At 41.6% G+C, this 16,608-nt stretch overlaps 2 protein-coding genes across 2 annotated transcripts in view; one reads left to right on the plus strand and one right to left on the minus strand.

Annotated features, from left to right (window-relative positions):
• Nucleotides 1-16,608, plus strand: part of zgc:65811 (uncharacterized protein LOC393524 homolog) — a 635,041-nt gene that overhangs the window by 503,927 nt on the left and 114,506 nt on the right. The gene's annotated exons all lie outside the window — the stretch shown is intronic.
• On the minus strand, nt 754-15,434 carry LOC125879924 (coiled-coil domain-containing protein 134-like). Its single transcript, XM_049562092.1, has 7 exons — nt 15,158-15,434; nt 9,851-9,984; nt 9,557-9,678; nt 7,270-7,354; nt 6,612-6,793; nt 3,118-3,189; nt 754-1,317 (listed from the first exon to the last, which is right to left on the minus strand). The coding sequence occupies exons 2-7, from the start codon at nt 9,951-9,953 to the stop codon at nt 1,192-1,194; spliced, it is 690 nt and encodes a 229-aa protein (XP_049418049.1). The 5' UTR covers nt 9,954-9,984; nt 15,158-15,434; the 3' UTR covers nt 754-1,191.

Consider the following 16,608-nt stretch of genomic DNA (forward strand, 5'->3'; position numbering starts at 1 on the left):
GCTTTCTTGCAAGCAGATATAAAAATACCAAACATAAATTTGTCAGAACGCTTTGCCTTGAAATCAGTGCAAAATACATGTATTTTTTGTACGTATCAGTCACTTTATTTCATTAAATTTTGATAACAAAATGGCTTGTTCATTCTGCAGCAATGATATTCTTTCTCTGAATATACATATAGTTTTATAACAGTCGTAATACTATTTCAAAATTACATCAATCTGAATTCCATAGATCTAAACCATTAAAATATGTTGATTTCCAGCAAAGATGAACAAAATAAAGACTAAAACAAACAAAAAATGAACACAGGTACAGACGCAGGGCTGTAAGATGAAGGGTAAGATGTGTATCTGGCTGACAGATTTTCCCCATCAGGATAAAATAATGTTTATTATCTCAGGGTCATTAAACTGAAGCAAGATTGGAGTATAAAAGAAAGCGAAATATGTAGGGGCAAACACTCACCGATGATCCCATTTGATGGTGATGAAATAAAAAGTATGAAAAAATGACATTAAAAAAAATAAACAAATGACGGAATATTGTCCTTGAGGCAAACAAACATACGATGCATTCTCAAAAACTTGAGCAGCAAAACCAAGATTCATAAACATACCTCTAGAAATCTCTTCAACAAACTACACTTTAAGGAAAAAAATTGTCTTCCATCATCAATACAAACTAACCAGAAAAAAATGAATTTAATAGGGAAGGACAAATTTATATTTGGCGAATGTGTATTTGAAGCATATGGATTTGAGACACATTAAATCTAGACCAGACACAATACAGTGGGGTTTTGCAAAGTTGTTTTTTTTTTTAAGATTATACTAAAATTAATTATATTCCAAAGTACAGTTATGTAATCCTCAAGTTATCAAAAATGAGTTTCCCTTATCACCTCCTACTCCAGAGACCTCTTTTACCTCCTATACAACGTTACATTTTCCAATTATACATCACTGTAGATGCACAGCGACTCAACCTCCACTTCCAGTTTAGTTTTTTGTGTCACCTTGAAGGTCCCTCTCTTGTTTTCAACAGAGCACCTGGCTTTTGTACAAGTCATGACAGCTTTTATTTCCTCCACTGTCGTCGGAGTCTACAAGTCAAGCCACCCCTTGTGGACTGTGCGTATGCTCCTTCCTTCTTCGTACTCTGCTCTCCGCAAGCACTGAGGTGCGGCGCTATAGCTCGGTGCGGGAGCGGGAGATGCGAGGGCCTTTCCTGATTTCTTTCCTCTTCTCTTCTTTCCTCCTCCTCTTCTCCTCCTCCCTCAGGATCTTCTGGAAAGCCTCGGCAGTGTGGAGCACCTGACGCAGATGAGTAAAGGTTAGAGAGACAGACTGTTACTGAGGCTATGTGGGAGATGTTATTTTTGGGGCTTGTTTTAAAGAACAGAATGATAAAGCAAAGTTCTGCCTGTGTTACTGTTGTTACTGGTTGGAAAGATGGATATATTAAAGGGTGATAGTGTATGAAACCTTTCACTTGTAATTTGGGTGAACAGATTGCAATTCAGCTTAAAAGTGTCACCTTCCCCAACTTTCTCGGTTGCCTTTAACAGCCAGTGGACTGATTTCTCTGGAAAGGACTCAAGACGAATTTTCTGGGAAAATCCAAAGGATGCAACATTTATGCGTGCTCATGAGTGATTTGCTTCTGCTCAGCTCTGCCACAACGCCAGCGGTGTGCAACACTAGCTAACCTTGGTTTAGAAATGGAGTCCGCTTACGTCAACAAACAACTGGCAGCCATCATGCCAGAGTCCTGAAAAGATTTGTTTCAGATCTTTACGTTTTGCAGCAGTAGCGTAGAGACAGACTTTTACTTTGGGCTATAGCAACTCAAATTCAATGGTGGCTAGTCTGTCTCTGGAGCCACCATCCACTCTCCTCCTGTCCTAGAGGCAGGTAGTGAGAAGAAGGGACCAGGGGTTTGCGCTAGCTAGCTAAGTGTCTCATTTGTCACAGTAAATTCATCAATTAAGTGCCCCATATCATAAATTCAATACTCCCAGTGCTGGAAAAACATCCTAGAGTAACAAAGACATGAAATTTATTGTAGTTTTAGCCAGCTAATGTTAGCTAACATTAGCTTACTTGCTAAAGCAGATGAATTGCTAGCTAGCAAACATAGCTAAATATCGTCTTGAGTGGCTAATGTCAGCTATCAATCCAGGCTCCTGGGACTGGTTTGCAAATTACTTCATCAGCCGTTACGAAGCAAACAACGCCAGATGCAGTGTAGCTAAGTTATAACTAGCTAGATAAGCTAACCTGTTAGCTAACGTTATGACTATTAGTTGGCTAGTTTGCCAAATTACTTCACCAGCTAGCGTTATCCATGATACCAACTTATGTATTAGGACAAATGTGTTGATTTAACCATAAATAAATTATGTAACGGTACAAAGCAAAGGTGTATTACCAACAAATGCTTTCTACTGGCCAAGAGCGATGCAATGCAGGGGCAACCTACTAGCTAACCATAACTTAAGATAAGGTTAGCCAGCGAGATGTAAAGCTACACTGCATGGATCTGCTGTTGGTTGCTTCGTAACATTAGCTAATATAGTTATTAGTAAATGGCAAGCTTGTTAGTGTCAGGGAGCCAATGGTCTAAATAAATGTGAAGTATTACAGATAATAACCAAAGAGAACTGGATACAGCAAAGGAGGCTGGGCCCCATTTATTCCTATAAAAGTTGCTCAGTGGTGCAGGAAGACAAAAACTTTTATTTTCTGCATTTAGAATTACCTGGATGATCGGAACTGCTTCTGCATCATTGGGCCCACAGCGCAAGAACATTAGACTCCTGCTAACCGAGCCTGACAGTAACATTACTCTAAATGTGACTGTAATTTATTTTCCAGCATTCTATCAACATGATGCCAATCAATCATGTTTATCCTTGTGTATGTCTTCTCACTGTTTTGGCTGGTGCCCAGGTGCTCGCTTGCACCTACGTGGTGCAAGCATGAGCAACATGATGCTGACTGCAGCTGAGTTAACGGCCAACAATGTCATTAATAATGAGGATTTCATTAAAGTTACATACAGAACCTTTAAGAGACACCAAGAGGCAAACAACATACATGCATCTTACTCACATCGTCTCTCTCTGTGCGGTACGGGTTTGTAAAGTCTGGGGATTTCTCTGTTATTCCCAACTCCTGTGACATCTGAGAGATGAGCAGAAAAGACAGATGACAGAGGAGAAGAGAAGAAGGGGCACATTATCATTTTTTAAAAAAGAGATAAGGAATGCAAATGAAACACTGTCGCATCCCTTATTCTGCAGATAAAAAGCAATATATGAGGCAAGCAGCTGCAGACACAATCGATATTTCCTCTGACTACTATAACTTATTTTATCATTTAATGATTTCAGCTTTAGACCCCATGAGTTACCCGAAATAGATAGTTGGCGATCAGACACTAATAGTGGGGTTATTGAGGCACAAGTGAGGGCTGGATGCACAATTTCAGGGCGCTAACTGCCACTGCTTGGAGTCTCAGAATTAATCCACAATATAATCCTCTTGGCACATTGCTAAGGTCACAGATTAATCCTGCAAGAGTTTAGTTCATTAACCCACACATTAAACAGGGAATACCGTTTTATCTGCTTTGCTCTTTTGAGTTTCAAAGGCCACAATACATCATGCACTAATTTGATGACAAATGACACGTTTTGCAGTGATGGCAGAGCAGCATTAGCTGACATTGAGGATGTGCTGTGTGCTCTGTCACGTCTGTTCACCAGCCACATTAACACCACTGTTGCACTGTGTATTGTATTGACATGGTGTACATGTCTCACTATACCATCCTGCAGACTAAAGCACTCATTTCGTCACGCTTTCATATCAAATTCTGCGAGTAGACCTCACAATAAGGAAGCTTCACATAACATTTTGCTCAGATTCAAACGTACAGAAGATTGCAACAAGAAACTAAACTAAATCAGTCCTCAATATTAAAGCCAATTTAAAGTGGAAATAAACAAGTTTTTTTTTTTTGCTTTAACTTCTCATTATGAAGTAAATGTTGATTGCACAATCTAATGGCTATAGAATAATGACACCATCTGCGTTTAGACTGGTTGCCTCTGAGCCTTGCTTTCACTATGCAATTCTGTCTGCCATCGGGTACGATCTCCTGGGAAAATGATTGCTTAATTTACGGTACAAATGAAGTGCATTAACCATTGCGCAACCAAAACAGAAAGAGAACAGCACTTTTGTGTTCCCAGTAGCTATCGACAGCCGTCCCCAGTTACCAGAAATGAAATTCTTGGCAGTTACTGTCCCAACTAGTGGAAACTGTGGACGGTGGAACAACCAAAGTAACTGTGGAAAACAAAATAGAGTGTGACAATGTTGTTGGTAGTTGCTGGGCTATGATGAAAAAGGAAAGCGTATTACCAGGGTATTTGGTATACGACAGTATTTGTGTGTGGCACTAAGAACTCAGACTAGCTTAACTGTCATGTTAACTTATCCTATAACACTTCATTCCAACTAGGGGTGCTGCGATTCAACTTTTTCACTTTCGATACCAGCGCATATTTCTATCTCTCTGTTCTGACCAATAGGTTCACTTTTTTTAGTACTTATTTTGTAATGTGGAATAACAAAAGGCTTGATCAAGTGCTATTACTCAAAATGAGAATAACATACTTCCCGAGATGAATAGTCCACAACAGTAGGTTATTATGACAAAACTTTTAAACGTTTATACATTTGATACACGTTTTGCTTTCGGCTGTTCCGTCTTTTTCGCTTTTCAGAAGGAAGTACTGCCACACCGCTGACATTTTTTTCAACTATCCACGCTGTTTTTCACCCGGTTGTTGTTATCACGTGACCTCCCCCTCCCGCTCTCCTCTCTTCTTCGCGTGTTACAATGAAGTGCTGGATGGAAAAGCTGGAGCGGATTTGTGGACTGGAGTGTTAGTATTGCAGTGCTAGTATTGTACTTTTCCCCTGCAGTGTGATCTGATCCACATTTTTTGGCTGGATCGCAGCATATTTTCGATCCGCGATCCGGATTGCAGCATCTCTAATTCCAACAATAACCAACTTTGGTTTCATTGAAATAAACCCTTGATTCACAGAGTTAGAGATTAAAATATGCTGTTTATCCCCTGGGTCTCTCTCTGCCATTGTTAGCCCGCTGCCTACAGTCCTGTAACTTTATCCCCACCTCTTAAAGATGCCACGTCTGTTAGCTTCCGCTGCCTGTTCCAACAGTAGAGGCTGACCTCTGGTGGCATGTGCTGTGCACTACATACGCTGCATCCTAAATACAGCATATCCATATGAGTTTAATAGAAAGAGGAGTGTCTGTATTTTTGACGTAGGGCTGGGCAATATAACAGCTATGTACGATCAATAGATATTTTCAAGCTATAAATTTAGACAACACTGATATAGAGTCAAGTTGTGTTACATGATGCATACCAGTGTGCATCTTTAACTCTCCACACAGCTCCACTCCACTCACTCACTCACAAGTTCTCCAGCAACACTTTATAGAGCCGTAGCCTAACGTGCACCTCCCCAGATATGTAACTACACGTCACAGTGACACAGAACTCCTGTTTATGTTTGTAGCTGAAACCATTTCCCTCATTGGAAACGGAGCTTTTACTTTAATATCACAGATAAGAAACAATAAATTGTGAAGACAATAAAGCCTCTACAAAATAGTATTTTAAGTGTGATTTATCCTGGCTTCATATGAGCAGAGGAAATCTCCGCTCCTAGCATGTTATATTTGTTTGGAAAACGTGTTTTTTGTTTTGTCAGTCAAACTAGTCAGCTGTAATGGAGCCGAACTTTGTAACGTTACCTTTGTTCAGTGTTGCTGTTGTCCCTGGCTTCATGTGAGTGGAGGTACAGGGTAATAAAATCCCTGTCTTTGCATTTTATTTTGGTCACAGTCTGTTTTTATAAAACTGCTTGTGGCTCAATTGTGGCTTTGACTTGCAACTGAATACATGTAGCTAATTTCCTAGACAATACCGATATATATATATATATATATATATATATATATACATATATATATCATGTATCGGCAGTCAGCCTGTAAATACAGAGATATGAATTTTTGTCCATATCGACCAGCCCTATTTTGAAGATATTGGAAATGATACAGTTGGGATTTCTAAATTCCCTGGTTTATTGTAATGCAATAATAAAGTGATAGCGCCCAAGCATAGCACCAACTATAATACCATTTCGTAATGCAGAGGGGAAAATTAAAAAATGACTGTTTCCACTTTAAACAGGCACAAATCGAAAGAATGAATAATTTTCATATGTTCAATACTTTTACCTTTCGCCCCTAAATGTGGTGTAAGTCCACATTTTCAGCAGCTTCATCGAAGCAACAACACTCTCTTTCTGTTCAGCACTGCAGGCGATCTCACAAATATTTTATAAATTCAGCCAGTCAAAAGCAACGCTTTCGCAGTTGGCACCCAAAGTGCAAATCCATTTTTTACACCCTTACTGCAGAGGACATCGGTGGACTGTGACAACACTGTAATCGACAGGTAGCATTAGGTAATATAAGAACAGGAATTTAGTCTTACTAGTGTGAGGACATGTTGGTGGGCTCCTCCTGTGAAAACCCCCGTCTGGTTACAGAAATTAAGCCCCCAGCGCAGCAGACCGCCCCAGTCGGTGTTCCGGTCGTAGTAGTGGTGGACAATACGTGGGAAACGCAGTGCCACATCACCAAAAAATGCTGTGTTCTCCACCACGTGGGAATACGCTGCAGAGATTTATAGAAAGAAAAAAGAAAGAAACAAAAGAAAGAAGACTGAGGAGAATTCTGGCGATACTTTTTGCACAGATGAAATACATATGACATGCTGATGAATAGGAAAAAAGAAAAGAATGCTAATAAAATGATGGTTGATTTTGTTCACTCAAATAGAAATAAAAATGAAAAATAGGGGATGATGGTATTCGTGACATTCAGACAGACGTTACAGTTGATATTGTTGGCACCTGCTGGCACCAAAAGAGGGCAAGGATGAAAGAAAGACAGAGTGTCAGAGGTGGAGTGTTTGGAAACAGGTAACACTAGACAAACCAGTCTGAGCAGAGGTGGAGGAAACAGAAACAGAGTGTGAAAGACACACTAGAGATGCTACTAAATAAAGATTTATAGGCTTATGTAAGTAGAGCCAAAGACATTGCAAAAAAAAAAGGATGAAGCAGCTGAGGTGTAAAAGTGAATCAGACCTTCTTTGATCTTGTCGTCCATTGGGAAAGGGTCATCAGGCTGCATGTTGGCTGCAACCAGGATTTGTCTGGAGTCCTCCAACACCTTAAGAATGATGATAAACTGCTCAATATCCAGATTTCTTTACTTAACAGTGTGTGCTATGGATTAAGGTTGCTGTGGTAAAGCAGGTGAAAAATACAGGTAAAAGTTCATAGGAAAATGCGCTGATATGATGATATTTAAACAACACTTTGCCTGCTGAGATCAGGCTTTGAATAAAGAAACAAATAATAAGTAACTGAGAGAATAACGTTAAAGGGACAGTTCACACCAAAATCAAAAACACCAATTCTTCCTCCTATCTACAGTGCTACTCATCAGTGTAGATTGCTGTCGAAAGTTGGCGATATCGTCCATAGAGACGTCTGCCTTCTCTCCACTATAATGGAACTAGATGGCACTTGGAGTTCAACTCTCCAAAAAACCCCAAAACAAAACAAAGAAAAAACCTTTTAAAAACTCAACAGCAATGTCTCTTTTCAGAAATCCTGACTTGGTTACTCCACATAATAATCCACAGACCTTGTTGTGTGCAGTTTCATGCAGGAACTATTTTCTGTCTACTGGACAACACTCGCCAACTGTATCACCACACAGAGGGAAGCGTGCATCTACTCATGTTCGAGGAGCATTGAAAGCATTAAAGGGATAGTTCTGATTTTTTGAAGTGGGGTTGTATGACGTACTTATCCATAGACAGTGTAAACCTACAGTAGATTGTGGTATGCAAACCCCAGTTTGAAGAAGTGGCAGGATTACCTAATAATCACACAGAACCTAAGAAATTTCCTGTTAGAGAGGGCGCAGCAACCTAAAAGAATCTATATCAGTTTAGGTGTACACGATATTGTCAATATTTTTACCGCTTACCCTTCCGTTAGACAGCACGTTCAGACGGGGAAGCCATTAAAAGCCTCCGCTCCCCATCTCAGGAGCTACTGGTCTACCATTTCCTCCATTGGTACATTATTTTGTGTTATGGTGTGACTTTGGTGAATCCAAACTAACCCTTCTGAATGCCAAAGTCACACACAATGACACAAATGAAATAACAGATTGATCTCCTGCGTCGTGATGTTAAATTATTTTTTCTTAGATGAAACGGATGAAATAAATGTACTTACCCTTAACCAATTTTTTAGGTGGTAAAAATTTGTTTATCTGCTGTTCCCGTGGACTACAGTACATTGCATAGCTTCTATGTCAGACTCCAGCCTGCCTCTCCAAACTGGGGGCATGCTGACTAATATCTACTGTACATAACACACTGACTATGGATAAGTACCTCACACAACCCCACTTATAAGGATCCGAACTATCCCTTTAATAGCATCTTCCTTTGCTAAGCTGTCATGTCAGCTAGCCCACTGGTGCTAGGTGGGCTAGCAGCAGATGCATGCTCCCTTCTGCACTGCTCACAACAAAGTTTCATTATACTGCAGAGAAGGCAGACATCTGTACGTCCAAAATCTCCAACGCAACTCACACCAAAACAATCTAGACTGATAAATAATACTACAGGTGAGAGGAATCACATGTATTTTTGATTAGGAGATGAACTGTCCCTTTAAACAGTGTGAAACCTGTCTAACTGTTGCTTCTGAAGTTGTGTCAAGACGAATCAATGTGTCCACACACAACACAACATGTCTTTGGACAGAAAACACTTTGTGTCATACTGTGGTTGAAACACAGACTGAACACAACAAGACATCGACTGAGATCAGAGTCAGCGCAGCGTCTTTGGGGATAGTATATAAAAGAGATAAAAGCAGGATCACTGTTAAGCACTCTATCTGACACACACATACGAACACACACATACACTGGTATAGAAATGCTGACAATGCTCTCCAGCTACTGAAGGTTGGCTGTGCTAGTTGTCCTTGAGAGGCACACAGATGCATAGATAACTGTCCTCTGGGAAAATGAGGCATACTGTAAAAGCAAAGCTCACAGCTCAGTGTGAGTGAATGGCACTCCAAGCAGCTGAGTCTGAATTAACATTCAAATGAATGCGTGGAAACATGCTGATGAATGTAATCGTTGGATTTGAGGCTTTTGATTCTGTGTCGGGCTGCGGACCTTCTGATCCTTCAGTCTGCTGAGAGCACAAGACGGTCGAGCTCTCAGAAGTAACTCTTGCAATCTTTTTTAATACTAGTGGCCTTGTCTGTTCTTGATTTAGCTGCTGCCCACAGACTATGTGAGCATTTGACGTGAGAGTGCACACACACAGCCTACCTTGAAGAGTCCTTTGAGCATGATGTCTATGATCTTGTACTGCTGGTTGATGTCATTCAGCTCTACCAGATTCTTGAGGGCGTTGAGCTGATCTTTCCTCTTGGTCTCAAACAGCCGCTTGTCTAATAAGAGGAGGTCAAGAAGACACACGCTCTCCACATGGGCATCACACACATAAATGCTCTTTCATGCACCCATCTGTCACATTAAACAGGCACAGAAACGTTCACACACACAGGCAGACACGTTCACGTCCACACTGTGCATTTGGCCGCACCGACAGCAGAAGGATACAGATCTCCAGATTGGAGTCATGCCTCAGTCTGTGCGTGTCCGAGTCTGCCGAGCTGAGGGCGGCGGTGGCAATCGCCAGGACCACCGCACACAGACTCCGCATGGTCAGCAGAGGTTGGCCTAGAGGCACTCTTCTGAAGAATAAAAATGACAGGCCGTGAGATTGTTAAACATCAAAATATTGGCACACAGTCACGTGATTTCCCTTATTTAAGGCTACAGAGAGAAGAGTGTCCATCTCAAAACAGAATTCTCTGACTACGACTTCCGCACTGAACACATTTTCTTTTGATACTGACATCCTGCTTTCATCTGAAAACAGTAGGCTTTCACTGAAATAGTTTTCTTATTCATGAAGCCATTTTTCGTCTTCCAAAAGCCGCCAGAAAGGCTCCCTCTCTTGTGATACTTGTGGAGTACGTGAAATAGAGAGACATGCTAGGGATAAGTGGTCAATATGGAACACTAGAGGGGAGCCGGCATCTGAAGTGGGGCTCCTTATGTTCCTTTTAAAAGACACATCTGATGTCTGGCACTTGCATAATCCCCAGAGGAGCATTTACAATCTCTGTACCAGACTCCCTCCCCCTGCTCTTGCCTCCCCCCCCCCCCGTCCCCCTGGTCTCTCTATCCGAAAGCAGTGGTCGTCTTAGACATTTTCATCCAGTTGCAACTTCCTTTTCCCTCAGAGGATTTTTTTTTTTTACGTTAGAAAGGAAGGGATGAAAGCGAGAAGATAAATACAACAGCTAAAAATAGGACCTCATCAAATGAAAATTTGATGAAAGCCACAAATTTTAAGAAAACATTAGCAGAAAACAGAAGTAACTGGAGGGAGGGAGCGGGAAGATAATGTTAATGAAAAGCTACAAGATATAATTCACATAATTCATGCATAATTTAGCAAGGGCTCCATCACTGATACAATCAGAAGGATGTGGAGGGGTATGGGGCTTGGGTGGGGGTGGAGGGCACGCAAGGAGAGCCAGATTGTGAGAAACAGGAGGAAGACGGGAGGAGAGAGATGAGCGCAGGGGCGTCGAGGCTTTTGGAGGGGAGGGGGGAGGTAGAGGAGTGTGAAGGCGAGACCCTGCAGGAAATAACAGCTTTTCCTGGTGAATATTTCATTCATTCATACCTTTGCTGAGACACAGCGGCAAAACTTGGAGATGCACAGATAGGAAAGCGAGCGCAAGATAGAGGAGGAGAGCGAGCCTGTGCAAGAGGATAATGAGCACCAGGGACTTGATTTTGCACTGACAGAATTAATCTTTTGCAAGCCTGGCTGCCAATTCTTGAGTCTGAAGGACTAGGAAGTGAGCAAACGTCTCGGGTGTGAATGTTAATTTAGACTGAATGAGCCCCCCTTAAGAATCTCACTCAAATCAGAGGAGAAAAGCATATGCTTGTAGACACACGCTACCACTCTTCAGAGCGCTGATAACGCGGACCAACAGCGATCATTTTATACTAAATCTTCCTCCTGCTTCTTTGCTTTTGCAGCACATCCTGACAACTGTGCAAAGACTGGAATCTAACAGTAGATCTCAGGATATTATTCTGCCAATGTGACATGAGAGACTGTGCTGAAAAAGAGCCGACAAACTCCCTTCTGTTGCAGCTACTCTGGCTTTAAAGGGAAACTCTGCCAATTTTAAACCAGCTTTGTATCATAACAATGTGGGCAGTATGCTTTAATAAACTTCCCTCCATCTTACCAGATCTCCCTGCTCGTCTCTCAACCCAAAGCACCTGGGTGACAGATTTTCTCTGGGTCTAGGGCTGTTGCTCGAACTACAGATTGTACTTCCGCATTTTCATATGGCCACCACCACGGACACAAAAGGCATAGAAGTGGATCAGGAGAGAGATGCCCCTCTCTCTGTCTCTTCCTTAAACTCAGACCAAATGGTAAAACAAGGAAGTCGTGATCAAATATAAACCAAGACTTGTTGTTATTGTATCGTCTATTTCTCGTCTAAAATGCGTTCAGGAACATATTTTAGAGCAGTGGTTCCCAACTGATGGGTCACAGGTCCATTCTGAATGGACCACAAGTGACTTGCGAATGTCTCAAGTTTGCAAAAACACACACCTTATTTTGAAGTACAGTGAATATCCAGCACAGAGCTTTCGTTTTGAAGTACCGTTTCCTGCTGTAGAGTGAGTGACTAACCGAGAGCTACTTAACAGAGACAGCAAACTAACTCGACAACATTGCCAAACGCAAGTATGACGCTGAATGTATTAAACTGTGTGGACCTTGAACAAATGGGAATTTGTGAACAGGAAGTGGGCGCTATATGGTGCTATACAAATGGTAAAACTCGGCAGCGCTGATCAAATATGAACCAAGATTTTGTTACTGTGATGCCTATTTCTCATCTAAATATGTTTTCGGAAACATATATTAGCTCATCGTTTAACTGTAATTTGAAACTGTTTGTTACAAGCCGACTGCCATGTTGTATCCTGTGTCAAAACGGACAAGGTTGCATTATGTCGCCCATCAACAGGAGGGTTTATTGGTCTAGTGCGGTGCAGTGCAACCTGGTAGTTGTAGGTTTTCTACCTCTTGAGCAAAAGTAAATGCCACAGCCCTTTTCTCTGGTCAGCAACAATTTCAATTGTATTTGCACCTTTCTACTGCACAGATAGCCCCGTTTTACAAAAAGACCACCTTTCCAGCAGTTAAATATGTCTTTAAGAAATTTGAGAGATGTTACCAGCTGGTCGTCATACTGTTTCCTGTCTCAAAATGGGCAAGCTCACAGTACATCATCCCCCTGCGGTTGCATTTCAGGCCCCCCTGGAAGTGCAGCGGGCTTTGAAGTCAATTTTTGTAATGGCCAAACAGTAGCATTACAACTTCCAGGTCCGTCATGTGATACCATTGGCCCCAAAAAGAATTTCGAATGTCTTAAAGAGCCGTACAATTTAAGCATTTAATCCCCATTCAAGTTGGCGGCGGGCAAAACCGGAAGTTAGCCGCTTGGCTGTTGGAAGATCCAGGTAATCTTATACCTGGGAAGTCAAACTTCTTTGGCTCCATGTGCCACTGTGCAACTTATACAGGAATTAACAGTGCCCAGCCTCAAATGCTGTAACCAGTTCTTTGTACATCCATGCAGTAGTAGGTTTTCTATTTCTTAAGCAAAAGCGAATGCCACAGTCCTTTTTCTCTGTTTTCTCTGGTTGTGTAGCACTAACTTCAAAAGTATTTGCCTCTTTCTTTTAGATAGGCGGCCCAGTTTTATGAAAAGAGCATCGTTTCAAGCAGTGAAATACTTTAATAAGTGGTGGTCTCTGTGGTCACCTAAGTCTCTTATTTAAAAATAAAACTTCTTTTCCTTACAGAGTCAGCAAAAACAAGTGTTCCTAAAGACAGCTGAGTGAAGACAATGTTCGATTAAGGCCAATTTGTGTGTTCTGAGAACATCTTTTGGGTAGCTTCCCAGCTTTCTGAGAAATGCAGCACTAAATATCCTTAAGTGCTGGTCGAAAGCCTCAATATTTCTAGATAACAGCCAAGGAAAAGGAGGGGGGCTCGTCTCTCCTGTGGCAGCAGCTCGTCGGGTTATTTGATGTTACTGTGTGCTTCCATGCAGTCAGCCATGTAGCTCCCTGACAGATATTTATGGGCAAAAAAGGGTTATCGCCAGCGGCACAATTTCAAGCAGTCAACACATACTGTGTATCCTGCAGCTGCTGGTGTTTCCGTGCAATAGGGCAAAGTGCTGAGAGTTTAAGAAGTAGCGTAGGAAGGACATTAGGAGCGGATCAATCATCTCTAATGTGGCACGGGCAGCACAGAAATGAGAGTCTAAATGCATCCATTAACTGTAAGCTTGCAACCCTAATTACACAGGATGATCATTTAAGAAAATCTAAGTCACAGGACTGGTAAAGCTCTCAGATCATATTACACTTGGCTTTAGCCTGACCGACTGGGAGCGACTTGGACACACTGCAGAGAAAATTTCAAGTGCTCCCTGAGGGGAAAGGAGACCTTTGACAGATAAACCACTAAGATAACATGATTTCCACTCATGGTCGTGGCAGTAACATCCCGTCTTCCACCACCTTTCTTACTTTAGGTGGACAGCAGCAAATACTGCACACACAGCAGCCAAGTGCTCACATTATAGGACCATTAATACATCACAGCTGCTCTGCAATATGAGTGCATTGGATGGATTTCCCTCAGCATGACCCACTGATGGTCAGCATCCAAGGTGGGAGGGCCTGGTTCGGCTTTGGTCTGTCAATGTGGCACTCAAGTCGGGCAGTGTACTTCTTGCCGAAGCCGTGTAAACCCACGTAAATCTCTTGGCCGGAGGAGATTTTCTTCTCTGCCAACAACAATCTCCTGCGGCAGAGAGGCTGAAGTTTGATTTCCTGTGTGGGAGATCCAGGTTCCAGCTTTGTCAGATAAGTAGGCTAGCATGTCTAATCATACTACACACCCGTGAAGATAGCTCCACTCTGAGTTTCCCTGTGGCGTTAAGAACATGAATTCTACGATGCAATGCCGGTCTGTAATTTCTCCTAATCCCACAGGACAGGAAGGAGGGGAAAAAAATCTGAGAATCTTCAATCAAGAGTGGGAAACTGTTAACCAACTCTGTGACATTAATTTCAAGAGGCAAAACTAACCCTTGAGGCAAAGGCGACTCCTGAGAGGATGGAACAAGCAAGATGCTTATCAGACAGCTGGATGTGCAGCAGGAGTGGATCCAGATTCCCCTCAGGCTGCCCGCCTGCTGTGGGAGGTTTGAGGTTCAAGGACTGACACATCATCTCTCTCTCTGCGTGCATCTGCGGGGCTTTCTCCCTGTTATCATTCATGCAGAGGCACTGCCACGGACATGCGTAATGGTGATGGTGATGACAGAGCCTGGATAAAGACTGTCATGTGGACCATCACTTACAGAATTGCTTAATTGATTTGCATGCACCCTGCCTGACCTGGCTGTCCTGCTCAAACGCGCAACTGTCTGCAGGCAATGATGAGTTAATTCACTTAATTTCAACCCGCGTTCAGTGTGAAGCCTCTGATGTAAAACCGTATCTACTGGTGGTACACATCAACTCCGCAATACTACATCACAATTATTTATATAAGACTTCCTCCAGGGGTGCGCTTTGGAGAATTAACCAAGTACTAGAAGTCGCTCCTCGACAAATGGATCCCGCCTGTCATTACAGCTGTATGCCCCGCCAGGATCCATCAGGCAGCGGCCAGCTCAGGTGATCCAGCCGATAAAGCGCTGGACGTTACAGACACAAAACTCGCGGATCACTCACCGTGTTGTAGCGAGAAACGGCGGCGCCACACGGCAGCGATTAGCGGGCAGCGTCTGCTCCAAAGTAGTGCAGTTTAACCTTTTTTTGCGTAATCTCTCCACACGGTTGAGGTCAGCTCGCCGATGACAGGGACGGGACAGTCGGCGTTCCCCTCTGGATCCTCAGGTGACGGCAACACGGAGGTGGAGTTGTTCATTTACATGCGGCTCGCGCTGCTCCACTCCGCCAGCGCCACGATCGCACCGGCTGGCTCGCTTTGGACGAATGACAGCCAGCGGGCGCTAACCGAGGAGGAGGATGTTGTTTCTGCACGGAGGAGTTAAAGGGAGACACCGTCAGAGCGTGGGGGTGCGTTCCGTTTCCCTCAATGTGTTTCCTCAGAGATGATAAGCTGACACTTGGCAAGATACATTTTTGAATAGATACATACGTACATAAATAAATAAATAAATAAATAATAATGAATAAATAAAATGTAGGCTAATAAAACGTATTAATATACATTTTTTACGAATATATATAATAATGTGTATAGTGCAATATTCTTCATCTTGCACATATATATTTTTATTCCTCCTACTTATACTGTGTTGTACATTGTAGCATTATACACATATTTTTATATTTCTAACTTCACATACTAGTTTTATATATTGTATTGTAGGACTTTTTTTAAAAAATGTTTTTTACACTGCAAAAACTCAAAATCTTACCAAGAATATTTGTCTTATTTCTAGTCAAAATGTCTCATTTCTAGTCAAAAAAATCTCATTACACTTAAAATAAGACTCATCACCTAAAAAGTTACTTGTTTTTAGGCAATTTTCACTTGTTTCAAGTAAATTTTCACTTGAAATACGTAGAAAAATCTGTCAGTGGAGCAAGTTTTTTTTTCTTATTACAAGCAAAAAAAACTTGCTCCACTGACAGATTTTTCTACTTATTTCAAGTGAAAATTTACTTGAAACAAGTGAAAATTGCCTAAAAACAAGTAACTTTTCTTATTACAAGCAAAAAAAACTTGCTCCACTGACAGATTTTTCTACTTATTTCAAGTGAAAATTGCCTAAAAACAAGTAACTTTTTAGGTGATGAGTCTTATTTTAAGTGTAATGAGATTTTTTTGACTAGAAATGAGACATTTTGACTAGAAATAAGACAAATATTCTTGGTAAGATTTTGAGTTTTTGCAGTGTACACACTACGCATACTCAGCACGTTAGTTTATTATTATGATTATTTCTACTCCCATAATGCACCGGAGCGACTGTAACAAACCACTACATATATAACAGTTGTTGTGTTTGATCATTTCTATGTAACTTTAATGTAAGTTTTTTTCACTTTAATTTTTAAATATTTTTAGCTGTATCTAACATTGTATATGTACAGCTGTACAAAAACAGAATAAGTGTCAGTGTGGGTCCAAAGACATGCAGGTTAATTGGTGA

The sequence above is a fragment of the Epinephelus fuscoguttatus genome, linkage group LG19, assembly GCF_011397635.1.
Source record: "Epinephelus fuscoguttatus linkage group LG19, E.fuscoguttatus.final_Chr_v1".
NCBI classification, from domain to species: Eukaryota; Metazoa; Chordata; class Actinopteri; order Perciformes; family Serranidae; genus Epinephelus; species Epinephelus fuscoguttatus.

Coding starts and splice junctions, on each gene's coding strand:
- LOC125879924 (XM_049562092.1), bottom strand. CDS start 9,953: ATGCGGAGTCTGTGTGCGGTGGTCCTGGCGATTGCCACCGCCGCCCTC. Junction 6,794..7,269: donor GGACGACAAGATCAAAGAAG/GTCTGATTCACT, acceptor AAATCTCTGCAG/CGTATTCCCACGTGGTGGAG. Junction 1,318..3,117: donor ACCGCACAGAGAGAGACGAT/GTGAGTAAGATG, acceptor CATCTGCGTCAG/GTGCTCCACACTGCCGAGGC.